Source organism: Helobdella robusta (genome assembly GCF_000326865.2).
Source record: "Helobdella robusta unplaced genomic scaffold HELROscaffold_5, whole genome shotgun sequence".
Taxonomy (NCBI): Eukaryota; Metazoa; Annelida; class Clitellata; order Rhynchobdellida; family Glossiphoniidae; genus Helobdella; species Helobdella robusta.
The window spans coordinates 6,844,263-6,868,700 of NW_008705254.1; the positions used below are offsets into that span (position 1 = coordinate 6,844,263).

The 24,438-nt window shown below is 32.2% G+C and overlaps 1 protein-coding gene across 1 annotated transcript; it reads right to left on the reverse strand.

The window, feature by feature from the left end:
• Positions 1-1,679: 1,679 nt before the first annotated feature.
• On the reverse strand, positions 1,680-19,604 carry HELRODRAFT_154236 (hypothetical protein). The gene is made up of 10 exons (XM_009027613.1): positions 19,413-19,604; positions 16,505-16,564; positions 15,801-15,941; positions 15,487-15,733; positions 15,313-15,412; positions 3,927-4,080; positions 3,665-3,737; positions 2,979-3,361; positions 2,154-2,258; positions 1,680-1,846 (listed from the first exon to the last, which is right to left on the reverse strand). The coding sequence occupies exons 1-8, from the start codon at positions 19,438-19,440 to the stop codon at positions 3,211-3,213; spliced, it is 954 nt and encodes a 317-aa protein (XP_009025861.1). The 5' UTR covers positions 19,441-19,604; the 3' UTR covers positions 1,680-1,846; positions 2,154-2,258; positions 2,979-3,210.
• Between the last annotated feature and the right edge of the window lie 4,834 nt (positions 19,605-24,438).

Consider the following 24,438-nt stretch of genomic DNA (forward strand, 5'->3'; position numbering starts at 1 on the left):
ACCCTTCATAAATGATGGGTAGTTCTTCATGCTCTCCAAATCTGCCATGGCCTTCCAATCTCTGCCGTTATCAAAAATACTTCATTTCTCGTGTTTTTTTTTTGTTTACCTGGTGGCCTTGGATTTGCCTCGTCACAAACATTGAAAACGAGTTTCACAAGTACCTATTGGTAAAAAAAACTAATCAACGCAAAATGGGCAAAAATATTTAATGAAGTTTGTATCGCTGAGAACCTCGTACCAAAATATATGTATATAGGTATGTATATGGCAATTATTAGTAATTATTATGTTAATGTATTCTTACCCATTTATTTATTTTTATTTAACATGGAATGTTTTGGTTTGGTTTTTATTGAGAATTTGTGATGTATCTGTTTGTTTTTGAACATTTGATTTAATTTTGATATGGGCATATGTTTATTTGCGCCCATGGCCCATTATCTTTTCATGTTATGTTACTTGTTAAATAAATATACAATGTGTATTCACGAACAAACACGCGAAGATATAAACAAGCAAGTCAAATATACATTCACATTTAGATGAGAATGAAGTTAATTTCCAGATTTGGAAAAATTACCAAAATTTGGTTAGTGGAAGCCAAAGCTATATTTTAGTACAGGTCTATAAATTATGTAGAAAATGGAAAAAAGCAGTTATCAGAAACTTTCGAAAAGTAATTATTATTGTGGTTAAAAACAGTATTAAATAATGAAAAAATAGTTAATTGCTAGTTCTTAACTATTTGGAAACCAAAAAATTTTATCAATTGCATTTACTAGATAAAAGTTATTAACTAGTAGTTAACTAACTATCTTTGTTCTTTGTTAGTAACTAACTACCATCACTGTTCACAACGCAAACGGTAATTCACGGATGAGTCGAGATATGTGACAATATATCAAAAAAATCTTCCAGATACAATGATTAACTAGTGTCAAGTATCATTAATAAATCTTTAAACTTTTCTGGCAAATGTTACATAAGACTAATTGCAGTGCGGTCTAATGAAACGCAAAAAACAGTGCATTATAATTTATAACTGGTACGCTACGAGACGTTTGAGTTGGAGGCAATTACATATGTGAATTTGTAGTCATTGAAATTAATTACATCGTTGTTTGCGTCATATATCTTAATTATTAAGTTATACTATGTATTGAGTATGATATGTAATCATTGAAATTGTATTAAATACTACTGTGAACACAGACATGAATAATGAATATCACTACTAAATAAGCATCTACACTACAAAACACGCACATACTCACATAAAAACATAGGTTCAATAAATGTTACAATGCGTTACGTTAAACTGTACATGTACACAGTTTTTTCTCACTACACTTAATCTGCAATTAGCTTGCTTTAAAAGCCGACACTCAAGATTTATTATAACATCACTTCATACCAATCAGATGTGTTAACATATTCCTATAAATAGCGATACTGCCTATTCATTGTCGATCAGTGTCGAAATATTCTTAACTAAACGAGAAATGGCTTCATTCTCTGGAAAATGGCGCTTGGTGGCCGTTGAAGGTGTTCAAGAATTTCAAGACGCTATTCGTAAGTTAATCTATGAGCAAATAGCAGTTTATATTTTATTTAATTTTTACATAATTTTGTAGATACCCCAGAAGATTACAAAAAGAGATTAAGAGAGCTGTACGGAGAGCTCAAGAGCAACCCAAATGTTTACATTGAAGAATTGCAATATGACAAGGCTGGAGGCAAGATTTACAGGAAGGTGACCATCAAGGGAGAGGTGAAGAGAGAGTTGACAGTTCCCATAGGTGCCGATTATGACACTACAACTATGGATGGAAGAAAAATTACCGTAAGTATCCTTAGAGAAACGTTTCAACCATACAAAAATTAAATAAAAATAAATAATCAGGGTTGATTGCAATCTCACCTTGTTGAACACAAAATCCATGACAAAATTTAATATATGCAAAAGTGTGTGATGCGTTGATTCACGTGTATTCATACCCGTGAATGTATTTATGTTTTTTGTAATAATAATAATGCGCCTCAGTCGCTTGCCATGGCGCTATATAAAATGACAATATTATTATTATATGACCCAGACCGACGTGAACCGATCGATAAAACTTAATTTAATATTTTCGCTTGCAAACCAGGTTAAAATTACGGTAGAAAGTGATTCAAAAGCTAAATTGCATGAAAAAGGAGAAAATTTCGAACTGGACTCCACCTTTGAAGTTCAAGGACAGTCTCTGATACTGGTTTGTTTCACGTAGCTTGACTGACAAAATTCTGACACCATTTTTCGATAGAATTCAAAAAAATTTATAACACTTTTGTTAATCAATATCCCTAAATACAATCTTGTAATTAATTATGTTTCACCACACATAATATATATATATATATATATATATATATATATATATAACATTTTACATAACATTTAATAATGAGCGTAGATCGAATTGATGGCAATAATTAATTTAGTTTGTCTTTTTGATAAATTGATCACTGCCAACAATTTGGTAGAATTTATATAATACTATATAAAATATGGTCTCCTTTCAACACGTATATATATATATTATTTCCTCTGTCGGTTGTCTCCAGCCAAAGAGGTCAAAATGACTTTTCGCCATCCGTTTCCGTCATTCGCAATCTCTTTTAGTATTACTCCAGGGTTCTCTGCGTAATGATAGTCCAGCTCTTTCAAAACCTCGACTAAGACACTCGTTCCATTTCGTTTTAGGCCTGCCTTTTAATCTTTTCCCCTCTGTTCGATACATCCGGATTTTCTTAGGTGTTCTGAACTCCATCTTTATCATATGTCCTGCCCACTTCAATCTCCCCTTCTTAAAAGCATCACTAATATTCAGTAAATGACAGGTAATTATTCTATATATATATACATATATAAATATACATATCTTATAACTTAAATTAAAAGTTAACAATTCAAACGCATTGATAAACGACAGACCAACAAGACTGGCAACATCGTCTCAACAATGAAGTACGAGAGAGCCTGAGCGAGTGACGAAGAGCGGACGTTGTCGATAGAACACGCCAGTGTTTCAAATTAATATTGATAATTTTCAAACGTTAACAACATTTTATTATTAATAAATATAATTGTTGTACTTGAAATCAAAATAAAATATTTCTAATTACGTTAATTACGTTGAAGTCGTCCCTTCATTAAACAATCATTTAAAAAGTATTCAAATTCTTAAAAACTAAAAATCTATGATTCAATGATCTGTTACAGTGCAGTTTGTATTTCGACCCGAGAGCCCCATCTTCATGACTTTTCCAATAAAACACTCTGCCTACGCGCGAATGTAACAAAGCCATGGCACACCTTACAAATTAAAGTTGGCACAAACATTTTTTTTAAATATACAAAAATTTTTATCATAACAAAAATCAACGAAATTCAGGCTAACATATAAGTTGAAAAACAATCTTTTGTAACTTGAAATAAATTATATTTTAAATTAAAATTTATAAAAACTTAAAATAATAACAATGTTAACAACAAAAACAACAACAATAATGAATAAATATAGTGACGATGATGATGTGGGTCAATAACAGCAAAATAATCATGAATAAATATTCGAAAAATACAAATTCATCTGTAAGCAAGCACAAAAAAACCAACATGACGCATGGCTCAACAGTCACGTAGGCATCATAGTTGGTGCATAGGTATGGTCCAGTTTTGTTCGAAGGATCTGTTACAAAAAATATTTTAGCCGTTTGTTTCAATGTTCTAGATACATGCATAATCATTTAAAAAGCAATTTGAAAATTTAAGACTTGGTAAAATTAGTTGTGTACACAACTAACTAACAACTAACACGACCAACTCTAATCATGCATATACACAAAACGTACAGACATTAAACTACATGCACCTTCACCAAAATTGGCTGATTGATGACGCGCCAATGAATCGATGGCATTGATGACAGCGTGATGTAAGGGGTGTTCATCTCTGGTATCACCTGATGCAGACATCACTTCACCATTGGACGGATCAACAATCACACAGCCGATGACAGGTGCAATTTCTCTCTTACATAAAAAAATTTTCAGAAACTGAATATATAAGTACACGTACAAATCATTCGCCTGTGATTACAGTTACTTAGCTGAGTTGAGAGCATGAATTGTAGATCATAATATAGTATAATGTAACAATATAGTTTAAACCTTATAGTAGGCTAATAAAAATGCGGTGCCGATAAATTATAATAATTCAAGTGCCATCAAAGATCAGTTTTTACAACTCTTATAAATTACTTAGGCATATAAGCATGATCACACGCTATAATAATAATTATTATTACAATTGTGTGTATATATGGTCATATGTATATACAAATAAATATATTTGCAATAACTGGCAGGCATGTTCGCATTATTATCAATTCCACTTTAGATAGTCTTAAGTGTTTCTTAAGACAGATAAATGCTGAGAACTAAAAAAATTGCGCAATTAATTTAAAAAATCGAGTACTAAACTTTAGACTCTTGAAATCATGAGCAGGTGATTCCTACAATCAAATGAACGCACACGCACACACTTTCATACATATATAAACCCACATGCATACACACACGCGCGCGCACACACACACACGCACACACATACACACACAGACGCACGGACATGAACCAAATTTTATACATGGAGTTGTTATAATTTTCAATATGTAAAAAGTAATTTTTATTATTGTTACTTTGTTTAAAATTATGAGAACATTAATTAATAATTAATATAAAAATATAATAAAAAATTCAACGATATATATATACATATATATATATATATATATATATATATATATATATATATATATATTGTATATAAATAAATATTGTAACAACACGATGTTGTTCTTACCTATTGGTCGCGACACCTCAATTTGCGTTTCTTGGTTACAATAACTGGGTTGTGTTATCTTAAATCTTATTTGGCAGAGACGAAACGTACGTCTGGCTTATGGTGGGTAATGGTTTACCTATGTGTATGTGTGTGTATATATATATATATATATATATATATATATATATATATATATTATTTTATATTTATGTATTTATTTTATTTTCTCAAAAAAGAGGGGTAAACTAGAGGGGTAAAAATGTCCTATTATAACGGATTTATAATCTCTAGATTAATAATGGCAGGTCACACGTCAGGTAAACAATAATTGCATCTACACAGTCACTGCAATCTGAAGCAAATGATAATCAATTTCAGAGAAATGTGAAAAAGTTGTATGTTACAACACGCAATAGAAATTTTGAAGCAGTGCGTCTTGAGGTAATCACATGTGCAAAAAACTTCCTTGAGAGAAGGTTGGATGTCGATCAGGATTTACAAGTAAAGGCAATGATAGATGTTGCCAATGCTGAAAATGCTGAAGCAATGATCAAAGCCGGTCGGCAAATTGTATCAGATATTTTTGGTGATAATTATGTTTCAGAATTTGTAGATGATGCTGTTGGTTACTATTCATCATTTGGTGCTTCATTTTTTAAGCCGCATGAAAGCAATACTGCCAAGTTGTACTTATTGCCACAAAAAACAACACCGTCGTCTCTTTTAAACAAGCTGGTTCAAACATTTCTTATAACTTGCCCTCACATCATGATCACGGAACTGGTAATTTCATGCCATACAGAATTAAAAAGCGACCTTCGATCATCTATGTCGAGAAATACTGTGAATGACCGATTATGCATTGCTTTAAATGCTATAGGTACCGCAAATTTTGATCCTCGGCCAGTGGTGGCTGATTTTCTTTCTTCAAAAACGAGACGATCGACTCTACCAGATGATGAACTTTACCGAAACAGGGAATTTGTAAAAAAGTTTTTTAACCCATTAATGCATAGTGTCCTTTTTAAAGGACACTTCGTAATTCAAGTGCTACCCGTATATGTCTTAGATTGTGATGATTAATATTATTCCTGTACACCCCTACGTTATTTATCTAATGGATTAAACCGGATATATACGTTTTTGTTGACATTTTATAAGTTTATTGAAGGTTTAAAAATAAAGTTTGTCGAAAATCGCATTTTTTGTCATGTCTCAATATAAAAAGTAACATTCATTTTGTAGAATTTTCTCTACAATATTGTTATAATAATGTTATAAAATCATCGCTTTTTCATTTATTATCAAACAGTGACCCTACGATGTCGCCGTAATAGCTACAAGGCATGTTTTAGGTATGTCTTTTAAAAAGGACGACATGCAGTATAGGGTACATGATTTTAACGTTGGAGACGGCTTATTGTATATAATAATAATAAAGCGTCGTTTTTCAACCGTTGTTAATTATATTTGGCTCAATTTAATTTAATTAAATTAACAATTAACTAAAAAGATTTATTTCCTATATAAAAGTCAACAAAACTATTAAAATTATTTCAGGCGTTTCAATGTTGCTGAAGTAATCAGCATGCTGGAGGATTCAGATTTTCAAACTGCAGATATTGTCATCTTACCACCTGAAGATGCAACCAAATCTGACCAGGATAGTGGACCAGAAGACGATGATGGTGTCATTGACAAGGATATTTCCATTGATGAATCCATGGTGCCGTACTATGGACGCCACTCATCAAAACAGTTCATCCGTGGCAAACCTATTCGTTTCGGGTTTAAAGTCTGGTGTATGAACTTGGTGCAGTGTGAGCCTTATCAAGGATCAAATGGCTTGTTTAATGCAGATCTGGGACTTGGTGGCTCTGTTGTGACTCAGCTAGTGAATACGCTGCCTCTTGGACCTCCATACAGACTGTATATAGATAATTTCTTCACATCTCCACGACTGCTTGATCAACTGAAGACAATGAATATATCTGCGACTGGTACTGTGCGAGCAAACAGGATGGAGAAGTGCCCTTTGATAGAAGTGGATGTGTTGAAGAAAGATGCACGAGGCACATCTGACCATCGCTTTGACAGAAAGTCGGGAATGTTAGCTGTTCGGTGGAACGATAATAATGTAGTAACAGTGCTATCTAACTGTTTTGGAGTTCATCCACTGATTCAAGCCAAAAGATGGTCAGCAACAAAAAAATAGCATGTTCAAATTCCCATGCCAAACCTGATTGCTCAGTATAATCGTTACATGGGTGGAACGGATAGAATGGACCAGAATGTTGCCAAATGTCGAATAAATATTCGTATCAAGAAATGGTGGTGGGCATTGTTCTGCTTTGCAATTGATGTAAGTGTTCAGAATGCTTGGCAACTGTACAGGATATCAGAAACCGCCAAACACCATGACTATAATCTGATAAAATTTCGGCGAGATGTTGCAATGACATATATCTTGAAGTATCGAGCCACAAATAACATTGGACGTCCAATTCGTAGTCATGCTACTAGCTGCCGTACAGTCCAAGATGGTGTTAGATTTGATGGTCAAAACCACTTCATTGGACACATTGATGGTGGTCAGAAAAGATGTGTTCAGTGTGGTATGAAGGTTCAGCGAAAATGTAATAAATGTGGTGTGCCTTTGCATGACCGCTGCTTTGAACTCTTTCACACAAAGTGAACTGAACTTATATCATTAGCAGTTGAACCTGCCTTAGTTTGATAAACATTATTTTTTATGCTGTTGCTAACATTAATACATTGTATTAGTCATGTTTTCAAATATATATACCTATATTTCATGAGTATTGAATGTTGTTAAAATATTATACCAGTTTTATTCTGATAAATGTTAATTTAAAAATATCATGGTTATGCAAAATTAATTACATTTACTAATCTAGACATCAGTAATGGTTATTTTCCATATAACAGCTCTTATATTTATTAAAATTATTACCAGAATATCATAATTGACAAACCAACGTCATTATAAAAAACATGTACCCTGTAGTGCATGGCGTTTTATTTTTATTTTTTATTTTCACTCTAACTCAATTATTAGGTGTCCCAATTTTTTTTTAATATTTTTCCAATTGTTTTATACCTATAAAGCAACAGTTGTGAAAAAAATGAAATCAAAGATGTCATGCATTAATGGGTTAACACTGAAAATAACTTGTGATTAGCTAATTTAACATCAATTGTTTTTTTTGATACTGTGTCGTTAATAAAAAAATGTCACTTATTTCAAATTGACAAAAGAGTTAGTGCAAGTGCATTTTTAACGCATCAACATTTACATAAACAAAATCATGAACAATTTTTTATAGACAATTTAAATTAGACGTTTTGTCATTAGCACATTCCTGGTTCAAATTAGCTTATTCCTTAGGCTTGTAATCTATGTTTTTACCGCAAGATTGAAGAATTGTATTCTTCCATGAAAAAAACTTCATTTTCATTAGAAAGTTGATGCAATATCTATTAGGCACCCGTGATTTGAAAAGAATTGATAGTATAATTATCATTTCCAAAACTTTTAAAACTTTGTCACCTAGTGAAAATTTCTTAGACGAGGCTCTGAGTTCAACAAAAATCAAAGATTAAATTAGTTCGAAATAAAAGGTACATGGGAAGTATATTCTTTAAAGTTATTACGATTGTTTCCATTATTTTTAATAATATTTAATGTAAAATAATCAAAACATAATTACCTCTATATTACTATTAAACACAGATAACCAATAAAGATAACAAAAATTCTTTAAGCACATATAATTAATAACATTATTTAAATCCAGTAAATTCAAATAATATCAGATAGAATATTAAAGTCAAAAGAAATTACACATGGATCCATTCATACAATACAAGCATTCTATCATTCACACATACTCACATACATACATGCACAAAACACATAAGGTACATAGAAAAAAAACAACATAATTTTATACAATCAATAATAACAAATACTTCCTAACTCAAGAAAATAGTATTTTTTTTAATCAAGTGGCGTTTAATTTTAGATTTAAACAAATGCAAGTGACTGAGAGCTTTAATCTCAAGTGGAATCACAGTGTCCCAGACCTTTTTTTTAGTCTTTATTATTGCAGCTATGACATACGCAGAACCACTTACAATGTTGCATATATAGATTATGTTCTTCATATCTTCAATCTTCAATCATCTTTGCCACAAAGGCTATTTATCCTTTTCACACGACGTACACATGTATTTATGTGCACGCGCAAGCACCGCATCATATACGTTGAGTATATGATAGCCAATGAGATGTTTGAATCAACGTGCATTTGAACCACTGAGCCATCTCGCCGGCCAACATGCGACAACTTGCGTCGTCTACCCATTTACCAGCCCCGAAAGAATGGACGGCTGGGTTAGCCGAGGGTCAGCTACCCGGATGAACCTGTAGAAACTGCAAGATTCGAACCCGGGTCGTGGGAGAGGTAAACAGACACGCTAACCACTCGGCCACGAGACCCTTCGGTCCTGTTAGTTTCAAACTTATATTTATTAATTTTATTCGGACTGGATTTGAATAAAAAGTAGACCAAAACTTCGTTAATGATTTGTTTAATTAGAAAATTACATAGTGTGTATGTTGAGGTGCTTTTACTATTTTTTAAATTGTCAGCTATATTTAAAACCTCTGATTCATTAGTTAACTTTAAAAACATAGACTGATTATTTGGTTTTAGAAATTTAAATGAGTATTGTGTTGAGATGGTTTGACTGTTCAATTTTACTATATTAGTGAAATGGGCATACAGAGCATTACATATCTCTCTAGTATCTTCAACCGTTACATTGTTAATATTGAGACTATTGATGAATAAAGAAGTGTTCTTGTTTAAAATTTTATAAAAATAGATATATATATATATATATATATATATATATATATATATATATATATATATATATATATATATATATATCAATCTTCGTTTAGCGTCCAGAGAACCAGTTTCCCGAGGTAGGACGATGTTTTCTTTGCCATCAACTTTTTGCGCCAAATTAGACGATCAGTAGTATCCATTTCATTTAAATTTAGAGCTTTCATGTATTGTTCGATTGTTTGCGACTAGGACTTCTTTGGACGGCCTTTGGAACGTGTACCAGGTACTTCAACTGCAAGAAAATTTATGGCACTGTTTCCACTGCGTTTGACATGACCAAACCACCGCAGACGGTGTTGCCTGCATTCGTCCTTTATATTATCTAAACCAACACGACGCAGGGATTTCGGTAGATTTGATGTGGTCCTTCAGACTAATTCGTTGCATCCATCATAGCATTTTCATGTCGGTTCGTTGAAGTTGTTGTTCCAGTTTGGTTGTCATTGGCCATGTTTCTGCACCATATAGCAAGACCGGACGTATCACAGATTTATAAAGTCTTGATCGTAGTGGTAGTGGGATGTCACGCCGCATCAATTGTGTTGAGATGGTTTGACTGTTCGATTTTGCTATATTAGTGAAATAGGCATACAGAGCATTACATATCTCTCTAGTATCTTCAACCGTTACATTGTTAATATTGAGACTATTAATGAATAAAGAAGTGTTCTTGTTTAAAATTATTATAAATTTTATAAAAATATATATATATATATATATATATATATATATATATATATATATATATATATATATATATATATTGGTCGGTTCGTTGAAGTTGTTGTTCCAGTTTGGTTGTCATTGACCATGTTTCTGCACCATATAGCAAGACCGGACGTATCACAGATTTATAAAGTCTTGATCGTAGTGGTAGTGAGATGTCACGCCGCATCAATATAGATGCAAGGAGATGCCATTCATTCCAGGCTGCACGTATGCGTGCTCGAACGGCAGTTTCTGGTTACACTGATGACACTTGATTGAATTGTTACTTACACCAGCTTTACAAACTGAACAGGGCCATCGTCCAGTAGTTTTGAATTGGATGGGTTCACCAGCGTTCATTGCTTTGGTTTTGCTGATGTTGACTTTGAATCCATGATCAGCAAGTCTGGTGTTCCAATCTTCAAACATCTGTGCTGCATTCTGCTAGGACGTGGCTGTTAAAACGATATCATCAGCATATATTAGATTCCAAATGTCACCAGTGCGTATCGGTTTTGTGATTTCTACCATCACAGTTATAAATAACAGTGGACTGAGAATCGAACCTTGGTGAACTCCAACGCCGATGTCAAATGCATCTGTGTTTCCAACTGTTGTGCTGACAAGAGTCTTAGTATTCGTATACATTTCCACCAAAAGTCGAACGAGATATTCTGGAATGAATTGTCGACCTAGACTCCACCTGATTGCTTCACGGGGAACTAGATCATACGCTTTTTCAAGGTCAACAAAAATGAGTGATAGTTGTTGATGCTTTGCAAGGTACTTCTCTTTGTCGAAGGATGTGAATTGCATCAATTGTTGATTTCCCCGCAAGGAAACCAAATTGATAATTTCCGATTGTGATGCACGATGTTAATCTTCTCTCAATAATTTTTTCGACGATTTTCAGGGAGTGTTCTAACAGACGTATACCCCGATATGATGAACAGTTATATGGATCACCTTTGCCTTTGTATAGCGGAACTGTCATGCTATAGTTCCATTCAGTCGGCATTGAGCAATTTCTCCAAATTTCACGGCAAAGTTGTAGTTACGTTTGGATACATGCAGTACCAGATGCTTTGATAATGTCATTTGTGAGTCCAGAGGGCCCTGCTGCCTTTTCATTCTTCATAGCTTTCAGAGCTTCTGTAAGCTCCTCTACAGTGATGTCTGGAATCGGACTTTCGATGGGTGAAGCGTCTAAGTTGACATTGATGGGATGTGTTTCATTTAACAGACGGTTGAAGTATTCTCTCTTCATTCATACATGGCGGGGTTTATTGGTAGGTATATACTGTCGACATTAACCCAGTGCTTTTCAAACTTTTTTGTTCCGCGGACCGGTACGGAATTTAATGGGCATGCAGCGGAACACCATTACACAATATATATATATATATATAAATATATATATATATATATATATACAATAAACATACCGTGAATGTTGGTAGATTTGTAGATTTTGTTAATTTTAGAAGCATGGAATCTTTTGACTACAATGTTTATTAAAAATAAATAATAATTACAATTACTTCGATATTTTGAAACAAAATGTAAATAAAATGAAATAAAAATGACCACCCTCACATATATACTTATCTCGACATTTCGGAACAATGAATCTCATTAGTTGCAGAGATCATTCTGGCTCTCGCACTCTCACTTCTATTCTTATCTCATCAGTACTAATTAATGAAATTTTCTTTGTGTTCCTGGTAGAGTCTTATTTTTATTTTGAATATTTTAAAAAACTTTGTAAGCTCGCCGCGGACCGGCAGCTGCTAGTCCACGGACAGGCATCGGTCCGCGGACCACCACTTTGAAAAGCACTGCATTAACCGATCTAAAGTTTGCCTTTTTATTTTTTTTTTACTAATATTTTCAAAAAATTGTTCGATTTATTAAAAATAAAATTATTATCCAAATTCATCCTGCAGATAGGCCTTTTTCGATTTTTCACAAATCACCTTCAGTGCAGCTTTGGTTTATACAGCTTCTTAGACAAAAGAAAGGTAGTTAATTAAACGGTGTCATATTCTTCATCTTCTTTGTTGGTATCACTTCCTTGTTCCCCATTATTACAGTTAGCGTTAAAGTGTCGTGTTGGTATTGATGTAATCATTTGTTGTTTCTTTGTTGGATGTTTATTTGAAATTTATTGATATCTATAAGGACAGCTTCTGCAATTTTTAGATGTATTGTGTTGGTGGTTTAATAAATTATTTTTGTGTTGTTGTCAAGAATTTGGCGGATTATTGGAGTTGCATGTGTTGATTGTAAGTGAGATTTGATGGCTCCTCTTTGTGCATGCATTGTGAGACGTCTTGACAGTGAAGTGTCGCAACACCGATATACTAATGTTGTTGATGCGCAAAGTCGTCAATAGAGCAATTATTGTCAATTATTGTCGTCAATAATTGATGAAAATCACATCATGTTTGGCGTTAGTTAATTCGATTTTTCTAACTGTTGATCGTAAATGTTATATATATATATACCGAATTTTAATCACTGTTTTTCAACTTATTTACATAGAAAATACAGCAAACAGACCTAATAATAATAATAATAATAATAAAAGCTCCACCTTTTCCAGATGATTCATCAGTTCCATCTATAACTGTTGCAACTTATTATGTTATACAAACTCATTACATTATCATTATCATCTTGATCATAATGAAGTCAATAACAAACAAACAGCAATAACAAAAACGGATATAGCAACAGTAATAATCTAAATTATGCTAGGGTGAGTCTGTGAAGTCAGTCACAAAAAAACTTGACACCAATGTTGAATAAAATATTTATATAGAAAATATTGTTTTCTATATAAATAAGTTGAAAAATAATGATAAAAATAAAGTACAAAATGTTGAAAAATTGAACCAGAAACTGATCAAAGCTGAAAATGCACTCAGTTTTAAAGTCATCAGATTTCAATCTGCATCATGTTATTATTATTATTATTATTATTATTATTATTATTATTATTATTATTATTATTATTGAGCTCCACCTTTTCCAGATGATTCTTGCGACTTCATCAGTTCCATCTATAACTTGCAACTTATTATGTTATACAAACTCATTACATTATCATTATCATCTTGATTATGATGAAGTCAATAACAAAAGATTGTATTGTATTTCACTTTAAATGAATTACTTAAGTGTTGAAAAAAAAAGTGCGATTGATTTGAGTAGTGTCTAAGATTAATGGGAAATTGAATAAAGAAAAATGTTCCGGTTATTCTTTCCTTTCACATGCGGAAGGAAAGAATGGAAAATCTAACAACTACTGAAAAGATTGCAGGGAAAAAAGATCGCGGTCAACAACGAACAACATTTGTGAAATCCTTGTGTCACTTGCTGAATATCATCACATTTCAATTACTAAAAATTGTTAAAGATCGGGTTTTGTGGAGGTCGTTGGTCACCAATGTCCTGAAAAGATAAGGCACGAGGAAGAAAGAAAAAAGAAAGTTCTGGTCATTTTAATTGAATAATTATCTGTCTAAATGATGATTGGAGAGCTGATTTGACATGTATGAATTTAAAAGGAATTGTGTGACTGAAAAGACAAATTTGATGAATTGAAATACAATGGCTGGCGTTTATGGAAATTTTCCTTTTATTTATTAATTGTAACTGGGCATTGATATTTATGCGTATACATTTACTCAATTAAATAAAAGTGTGGTGTTTAGGCAGTATGAGAAATGACTTGGAAATTTAATTCACGATTTCGATTATGAAAATAAGAAACCAATTAAAAAATCAGAAAACTTGAAAAAGAAAAGAACCAACCTGGTAAATTTGATCGAGTTCAACAAAATATTTATTCAATTATATATATGAACATTTTATTTATTTCATGATTTTAGGAGTTGAGCAAAAAGACTTAATGCCTTGTTTGTGTATTATTCATAATATAATCTTTCACTAACATTTCTAATCCTCCTGCTTGCCGTATATCATGTCTGCTTTTTGTTAATATCTCGGCGTTTTTAGTGGTTACCTTTTAGCTGTAGACTTAGCCCGATGTACTCGTCAAGTTTTGATGGCTTTCCTAAACGTCTGGTAGCCGTTATATCAAAACCTAAGCATATGGTAAAAAAATATCGCAAGTATTCACTTCACACCACATTATTATCTCGCCTGAACATAATACAAGCAGCTGGCCCATTTTCGCTTTCTCTGATCTTTATCTCTGGATTTTTTCTCAATTTACTTTTTTTTAATTATTTACAAGATATGATAAACATCGCCACATGTAGCGTTTCAATTACCTAGTTCTTTTGCATTTCTTTATTTGATTTCTTCGAGTACTTTTTGCAGAACTGCAACTCTACATTCAAAGCAAAGATATGCATGATGGTGTGATGAACGAACGAAGACCGACCGTCTGATCCATGACCGGGTTCCAGTCCAATAAGATATCAGCCGATTAAAATCAAAACGTGCATAATGTGTTGATTTACAAGTAGTTGTGCATGCTGTTTGCTCTAAGCACACCATTTTGAACATCTGACTTCTATAAATAGAGATAATACAACCACCTCACTACTACCGTCACTAATAATTTTGTAATTGTATTCCACGAAGTGTTTAAAGATTTATTTCTGAAAAGCTATGTAAATTCTTATACAGAACTTTTTGCGGTTTATAATTGATTCCATTGGATATTCATATATCAAACCCAGCAAGGACTTTTATGAAATAGAATAAAAAAATTATAACAATTTAATTAAAACTAACTGAATTCTCCAAAGATTTGTCAAAGGCACGTTTCATATTCATTTTATGCTTGTGTAAATCACTTGAGCTGAAAATATGTTTCTGAAGCAAGCTTGTTACACTGAAGAAGATGTAGAGGAAAATTTAAATTCAACAAAATTAACAAATTAGACGATAAATAAATGAACAGTTCACTTTTTATCTTCATGGAATGAAACAGGCCAGTACCTGGATGCCTCCACAAACTGATCTCGAGTTGTTGCAGGTAACAACGGGACCTTGACAAGGAATGCACTTTTGATTAAATTATAAATATAATCAGGAGCATTTTGATTTTCAACAGAAACGTTTGCTGTGCATTTGAAATTTTTGATTCTATCAATTAGATCTCTCTTTGAATAACAGTCAATTGAAGAGCATATGATCACATCCAAACCACACTCTGAAATTTTTTGAAACAATACAGAAGTCAATTCATTCAAAAAATGTATAAAAAAATGTACTGACACCTTCTTCCATATTTTCAATCCCTGCTCTCTTCCTCACACGCTTCAAATGTGACAAGTCCTTCACAGGGAAATGTTGTGACAACCATTTAACAATTTTTGATGTATCTGTCTTAACTTTTATGGTACTGGCATATACTGGCACTTAAGAAAAATTTAAACTATTTGCTTTAAAACTGTTGGAAAGTAAATAATTAATAAATAAAATCGAAATTGAAATATTCATAAATCAATAAAATATGGTCGGCGAGTTAACTCAGTCGGTAGAAGTGCCATGTCTCATGCAGTTACGCGATGACCTGGTTCGAAAACTATGCGTACATAATGTGTATGTACGTCGTGTGGTGTGGATAGTACAGTCTTTGTGACACGAAGGTTTAAATACAGGAAAGATATGTTCTGGTTCTACATATGTCAGAGCTGCATAATAAAGAAAAAACAATTATGTTCAAAATCATAATGATTTAATCTTCCTCATCATTTTAAGTTTAAATAGAAACAGGTGTCGTAAATAAAAAGTATAAAAAGAAAGAGTCAGTGATAGCATCATCTGTATTATTAAATAAAGTAATTATCCTCAAAATAAAAAGAAATGATGAATTATAAATTAATTATTAACAGAATGATTTCTAATGTAATCAATGGCTGTAAAAATTTAAATGAGTCTCCATTTGAAAGAACAACAATAACAAAAACCAGAGAGCAACCTAATTCAACTTTTGCATAAACTTCATCCGATAGAACGGCTACAGGAAGTTCTTCACAATCTTCAAAATTAAGAGTGAAAATGTGAATAAAACACATGAATTAATGAACAAATCTAAACAACAAATATTATTTAATAAACGTATTTATTTTAGATGTTATTGAAATGGAAAAGACTTAAGATGAAAAACAAAAAAATATTATGTGCAGAGCAGAACAATCGAGATTTTTAGTTAAGTAAATACAGGAAAATTTGTAATTGAAAACTTGGTTGAGTTTCTAATCATTTTTCATGAGCAAGACAACATTCAATACTAACTATTCCTGAAGTCATTCAAAACATGGTAAATAAGAATTTACTTCCATTTTAACTTATAACTTCCATTTTATTAATTCTCCAAATATTTTTTGTTTTGTTATATTCCAACTCTTAAACACAAAATTAAAATATAGAAGGTTTTATTGTCAAAATTACATTTTGAAAAAAGGTTTCACAAAGCAATAAAATGCTTTTCTATAGTTACTAATAAGTTCCTTCGATTAAAATCAAACAAACAAAAATTGATTCATAATAGGCTGACCAAGTAAAAAACCAAAAAAAATTGATAGGAAATTATTTATAAATTGATTTTGCATCATTTTCGATCAAAGTGTGGTGGCGTGGTTTAAAATTTCTTTCTTATTTAATAAAACTTATTTGCCTAGTTTGTTACTCAACAATGTAAGGTGAAACTAAACTGCACATCAAGGATTTGAAATGATAGAAGCCATAACAACCATTGAAGAGTATTAACAACATAATTTTCAACCACTTAGGAACAGGTAAACCTGATAGCGATGCTAAATCCTACCGACCTTTATCACTGTTATGTCCAGCAATTAAGGTCCTAGGAAAATGTCTTCTTCCAATCATCACCAAACCTCTAACTTTGACAAATCATCAACACGGCTTTCATCCAGGACATTCAACAACATATGCTCTCACCAAAATTACCATAGACATTGCTAATGGCTTCAACCAGAAAAGACCAATCCATCACGCCATCATCACTGCATTGGATCTCACCAACCAGCTCCTAAGAATACAATGCAAAATACTAAACCTCACACTCAAAATGAGGATATCTTTATCCTACCAAATGAAAATTAAATGATACAAGGCTGCGATAGTTCAAACAGCCAACTTAAGCTTGCAATTGGAACCTTAGAGTCAAAAATTTACAACATTGCACAAAACACACAATTAATTCAGATTTATCTCTTAACGTTCAGCACAGCAACATTATAAAATTATTACTAAATCACTACATTAATACACACAATGGCTGATCAAAAGGGGGTTCATGGTTATTAGGTAGGAAGATACCGGTTTTAAGTACAAATCAATCAATCAATCTTCATTTAGCGTCCAAAAAGCCCAGTTCCCCAAGGTAGGACGTCGTTTTCTTTGCCATCAATTTTTTGTGCCAAATTAGGCAACCAGTTGTAGTCATTTCATTTAAATTTAGAGCTTTCATGTCTTGCTCGATTGTTTGCAACCAGGACTTCAATGGACGGTCTTTGGGACGTGTGCCAGGTACTTCAACATCTGCAAGAGAAGTTATGGCACTGTTTCCACTTCGTTTGACATGACCAAACCACCGCAGACGGTGTTGCCTGCATTCGTCCTTTATATAATCTAAACCAGCATGACGCAGGATTTCAGTTGATTTGATGTGGTCCATCAGACTAATTCGTTGCATCCATCGGAGCATTTTCATGTCGGTTCGTTGAAGTTGTTGTTCCAGTTTGGTTGTCATTGGCCATGTTTCTGCACCATATAACAACACTGGACATATCACTGATTTATAAAGTCTTGATCGTAGTGGGATGTCACGCTGCATCAATACAGAGGCAAGGAGATGCCATTTATTCCAGGCTGCACGTATATGTGCTCGAACGGCAGCTTCAGCTGTTCCAGTACAATCCAGAACATCCCCTAGATATTGAAATGATGTGACTTTCTCTACCTAAACGGCTTCAAAAACATTGCTATTTCGTATTTGTTGTTGTGGATTGATGCAAGCAGAACAAAAAAAATTGGACACCAATTATTTTTGAACAACGTTTGTGACACCAATGGTTACACTGCTGACACTTGATTTAATTATTACCTACACCAGCTTTACAACATCACACCAGCTTTACAACATCTACACCATCGTCCAGTAGCTGTGAATTGGATGGGTTCACCAGTGTTCATTGCTTTAGTTTTACTTATGTTGACTTTGAATCCATGATCGGCGAGTCTGGTGTTTCAATCTTCAAACATCTGTGCTGCCTTCTGCTCAGACGTGGCTGTTAAAACGATATCATCATCAGCATATATTAGATTCCAAATGTCACCAGTGCGTATCGCTTTTGTGATTTCATCCATCAAAGTTATAAATAACAGTGGACTGAGAATCGAACCTTGGTGAACTCCAACGCTGATGTCAAATGCATCTGTGTTTTCAACCATTGAGCTGATGAGAGTCTTAGTATTCGTATACATTTCCATCACAAGTCAAACAAGATATTTTGGAATGAGTTGTCGACGTAAACTCCACCTGATTGCTTCATGGAGAACTCGATCAAATGCTTCTTGAAGGTCTACAAAAATGTGTGATAGTTGTTGATGCTTTGCGAGGTACTTCTCTTTGTCGAAGGATGTGAATTGCATTAATTGTTGATTTCCCTACTAGAAAACCAAATTGATAATTTCCGATTGTGGTGCACGATGTTAAGTTAATCTTTTCTCAATGATTTTCTCGACAATTTTCAATCAAATCAATCAAATTAAATATTAATATAAAATTTTAAGATGAAATATAAAATTATTTATTATAAATTACAATATTACATACATAAAATATCAAATTCAAATTCAACCTGGTTTAAATTTTTTTTTACTTGCCATCCCGCATTGGATTATTCTTCTTACAGAAATGTAACCATTGATTTGCTAAGATTTGTTTAACTTAACCTTCTTTATTTATTATTAAATTTAATTAACTGTACTTAAAAAAGTAAATATGAAGATCGAAAAAGATAGGATCGAGCAACGAGGAAAATTAAAAACATTTAAATGAGACTGAACCTAGCTATGCCGACCTATATATTATGCGACGAGAGATCGTGAAAAAAAAGACCTATTGGCATAATGACGGCTTGTGTTCAATTAAATTGAATATAGATATTCTATATTCTATTTATATGTATATACCTTATTGGAAATTGTTTAGCTATGTAAGTTACTTAGCTGATATTTTAAATTTGTGTAAAATATTTAAAATTCAGAAACAATTGCCTCCAGTTTGAGTTAGGCCCCCTCTTTCTTGTAAAATTTATCAATATTATGAGGTCAATTAGGTTAAAAAGTTAATTAAAGGTCAGTAACACACTTCCGAAGTTCAGAGGATTCAACAAAGCGCAAAAACATCGTAAATTAATGTAAATTAATTAGCATTATTATAAATTAATTCAACATCGTAAATTAATTAGCGGCGTGATGGCTAAATGGTTAAAGGTGCCTGGTCTTGCTATTGCTATGACTGGGTTCAAATACAAAGAAATCCCCGTCTATCATATGCAATGTGTACGATGCACGCGTTTGCACGCGTATTCATATACGCTGTGTGTGTTTGTCGTTGAAACCTCTGAAGCAAACGCAAAAGAGAGAGAAACCTTTAACCTTTAATACGTGCTAAACGACGCATCACAAACGAAGAATGTGATAGCCGCGGATCATTTTGTCATATTCGAACCCAGTGACTGCGAAACAGCACCAGGCGCCCAACAACTAAGAGAAGATTTAATATTAGGGCAGTCATTGGCGTGAATAAGACGGCGTGCAAAGAAAAGGATGAATGATGAATCGATGCAATGATAGATGTTAAGACGAACATAATAAAAAAATTGGATATTATTGAAACTGTCTAAGATGAGGTAATAAATCAAATGAACAGTGAGTTTGAACTATGGGTATATATATAATATTTATTATATATGGTATTATATCAATAGTTTAAACAAAAAAACTTGAAATTCATGAAAGAACTTTCATTTTTTCCATAAAGCACTACTACGTAGCTACAATATAAAAGCTAGTGAAATTCAGATGATATGTGACCTGTACGGAGTCGATTCGGAAAAATTTGCACCTGAGCTAAATGATTTTAAAAAAACTAATTAATTGTTGGAAGAAATGTCAGAAAAATCATCTAAAGAGGATAAAAAATTAACAAAAAATGATTTAGATGAGTCAGATGAAGAAGTTGACATTAAAACCGACATTATGTTAAAACTGGATGCACAATTACATTCTATCTAAAAAAAAGAACAATAATAGTTACATAAAATCACTAAAAATTCTATCTCAGTTATCTGGATATCCTAATCTAAGGATGTTAAACAAACTATTAACTACTTTTGCACTTCCAGTGTCCAGTACATCCGGAGAACGAGCTTTCACTAAGCTTAAAATTGTGAAAAACCGGCTTCGATCTACAATGGCAAATGATAATTACAGCAGAAAAGGATCTACCTACATTATACGTTTACTGATGATGAGATAATTTTACATATTGCTGCCGCGAATCCCTCATTAAAATTTCAACTCTTGTGTGACTGAGTTTATCTAACTGTTCTGTTAATAACCAGTGAAAAAATTATGATTGTCGTTTAGTTATTTTTATTTTAATAATGCTTTTTTTTTTAAAAATTGTTCATTTGGGTTATTATCAATTAAATTTTTATAATTCCTAATATAAACATGTCATAACATTCAAAGCATATTGAAGTTAGTACACATACTAAAGTTGACCCAGGAGCGATGTTTGCCTTCAACACCTAGGGGGAGGTTGACGCTACTGGTTAAGTTCAATTTCAGGTACGTATATATGAACTATTAATCAATAAAAAAAATAAATTAGATTTAGAAAAAAATAAATTAAAAATATTAATAATCGCAGCCTAAATAAACATTTCTACTATTTTATGTAAAATTAAATTATCTTTCGAAGTATATAACAGCCACTGACTAACAAGCCTCCAGAATAATCTCTGAACTCAAAAAACTGAAACTAAATTTTCTAAATTGGATAGGTGATATTTAGGTAAATGATGTATTAGCAATTATCAAGCAAAATCATATAACGAAATTTCCCAAATCAGATGAAACTGCATCTTGATATTGGGCTGGGTAACCTTTTTGGTGTATTTTTTAAAAAGAATCATAAATGACACCTATCAACATGGCTAAAAACTTATTTTTAATGTTTATTATGAATGCACTATAAATATCGCCTGAGCTGTCTAAAATGATCTCAGTACAAAATAATACTAACTATATTTGATATACATATACGTGCCGAATTGTTAAATGCTACATTTAATTTTTTAGTAAAGATTGGTGATAAAGCTATTTCATTGGCAGATGCGGATCTTGCGGAGCCTGAGAGCTATGGTTTCTCGTTGTGGCAGTGTTTTCATTAAAAGTAAGTATAAATAACTCAGTTTTTAGAAAGGGGAAAATCGTTTATAAAGTGAGAATTGAAAAAAAATTGCCTGCCTGATTTTGGCCATACAAGCGGACATTTGGTTGATTTTTTGGCCTGGCCCCCATTCAAATATTTTTAAAATTTCAAAATATTTAACATTTTGGTCTCTGTCAAAGTGGTTAAGATCTACCACTAGTCGTCAGTATTAGTTTTTAGCTCTAAAAAATTTTATGACCGGCTGCAAATGCAACTCAAACGGCTTTTTTATTATTTAATGTGTGCTTTACAAAAATGACATTAGAGACCTTCCCTGCTCACAAGTTCCAGGTTATAATACGGCCATCTTTTTAACATAATTAAATTAATTTTTTGACCGATTAAAAATTAGTAATTTGCTTAATACAATCTATAGTAATTCGCTATTTCGCAGTTTATAGCTGTGACGTTACGTTATAATTGTTGCAGATCGACTTCAGCGGAAGATCATTTACGGCACAAAAATACAGCATAATGATGTAATTGCTTCCAGGTCAACGTTCAAATCAAACGCTCCATTTCATTTTTTATGTGTAATTCTACGGATGCAACATGAATATATATATATAATGGTCTCATAATTGTCTCGCAATTGAAATATTATTATTATTATTGTTATTATTATTATACGTTAAGTTTATAAACAGTACAAATGGAATAAAATATAAATTAATATAATTATTAATTAAAATGCAAAATGGTTATATACAAAAAACAGTGGGCAATATTTTTTGCATTGTTTTAAATTGGGTGTTGTAAGTACCAACATATTGGGTACAGCACCTTAATGTTTACTTATCTATGGTAATTTCTTACACGTTTTATTTCTACAATTATAATAATATCTTATCGTTGTTAGCTGGGCATCGGAATCCATTTTATTTTTTTTTTCGTTGACTTGGTTGCGGAAAAGAAAAATTGTTGAAAAAAATGTCTATACACATTCCAGCGAGCAAAGATACTCTTTTTATGCGCGGATTCAATTACCGTCAAGACATCGATCAGATCAGGTTATCATCCTTTTTTAAATAGTTACATTTTTATTTAATTTCTAATTATTTAATTTTTTTAATGAGTTTTTAATAATTTAATTTTTTAATCTCTTCTCTCTTGCATCCAACTGCTACTGTATTTTGTATTGTATTAAAAACCAACCTGATTTAGCTAAAAAATGGCCACTAAGGTATTAAACATTTTTTAAAAACATCTCATTTTAGGGAATTTTTTGCATCCAAATGTGGCCGTAATACTGTAGAATTTTTCAAAGAAGATGGCAAAGATCAACTGTTTTTGGCTTTGAAATTTGAATCTAAAGATGTTGCTAGAGATGTTTTAGAGAGGTTTTTTTTTTAATTTAAATAAATTTCAAGTTTTATGATTTTATGTTATTTATTTTCAGTTAGCTATTATAGTTTTTAGTTGTCTTTCTAAATTATGTTAAATAATAATTTATTTCAATTTATAAATTTTTATTGTTTATTATCTCTAAAAGGATTGGTTTGATGACAGACTGGTAATGTGTTTTGCCATTTTGAGATTGACTCAAATTAAGGATTTAATATTCCTTGTTTACTTTACTGCTGGTAAAGGCAAAACCATGATGGAATATAAAAAGCTCAAAGATATCATTTGTAATTTTATTCATTGATGGGATTTAACACTGAAATCGTTTTTTGATTATTGGATTTCACTGTAGTTCTTTCATACAATTTGTTATAGACATTATATAATCAATAGAGAAAGTTATCTTTGAATGGCTTGAATGGTGGTAATTCTCCAATTTTTCAGTGCCAAATTCTATTTGCAACAATAGAATGTTCTTGCCATTTTGCGTTATATGTCTTGCTTCAACGTTCATCGTTTTGCTGCAGTCAATTTATTTCTCAAAGAATTTTTCATAGTGGAATAATATTCTTCAAATTTGGGAATAATAATGCAGATCATGAAAGATTGTAGATAAACTTTGAAATATTTTTCCAACGTTACTACTTACGCATTTGGATAAAATATCTGATGGCTGATGCTACAGTGATTCTCACATTATGGAAGAATGAACAATAATTTTTTATTTCATTGCTATGATGATGATAATAAATGATGGATATATGAAATATTGACGGTGATAATGATTATTACTTTTTTATACAATTTTTGTTTTTATCATGAAAATGTATGGAGAATATTTTGTTCACAGATATAATGAAACTGATATATTGGGAGACCACGTGTCAATGACTTGGTACAAAGATTTGAGAAGAGCCAGGCCATACAATGGTGAGTTGTGGCTTCTTAATGCTCTCTCGTGATGCTTGACTGTCATTGTATAGTTGATCCGTGGGGGCTTAACTTTCTAGACAAGATTTAATTCAGTCATGAATACT

Bases quoted from the DNA above. Each gene is read 5' to 3' on its own strand.
- HELRODRAFT_154236 (XM_009027613.1), bottom strand. From the start codon at position 19,440: ATGGCAAGTAAAAAAAAATTTAAACCAG. The intron at 16,565-19,412 runs GTTGAATTTGAA...TTAATTTTGAAG, and splicing joins TAAAAAAAAATTTAAACCAG to ATTGTGAAGAACTTCCTGTA. The intron at 15,942-16,504 runs GTTGCTCTCTGG...ATTTTTCTTAAG, and splicing joins TTATGCAAAAGTTGAATTAG to TGCCAGTATATGCCAGTACC.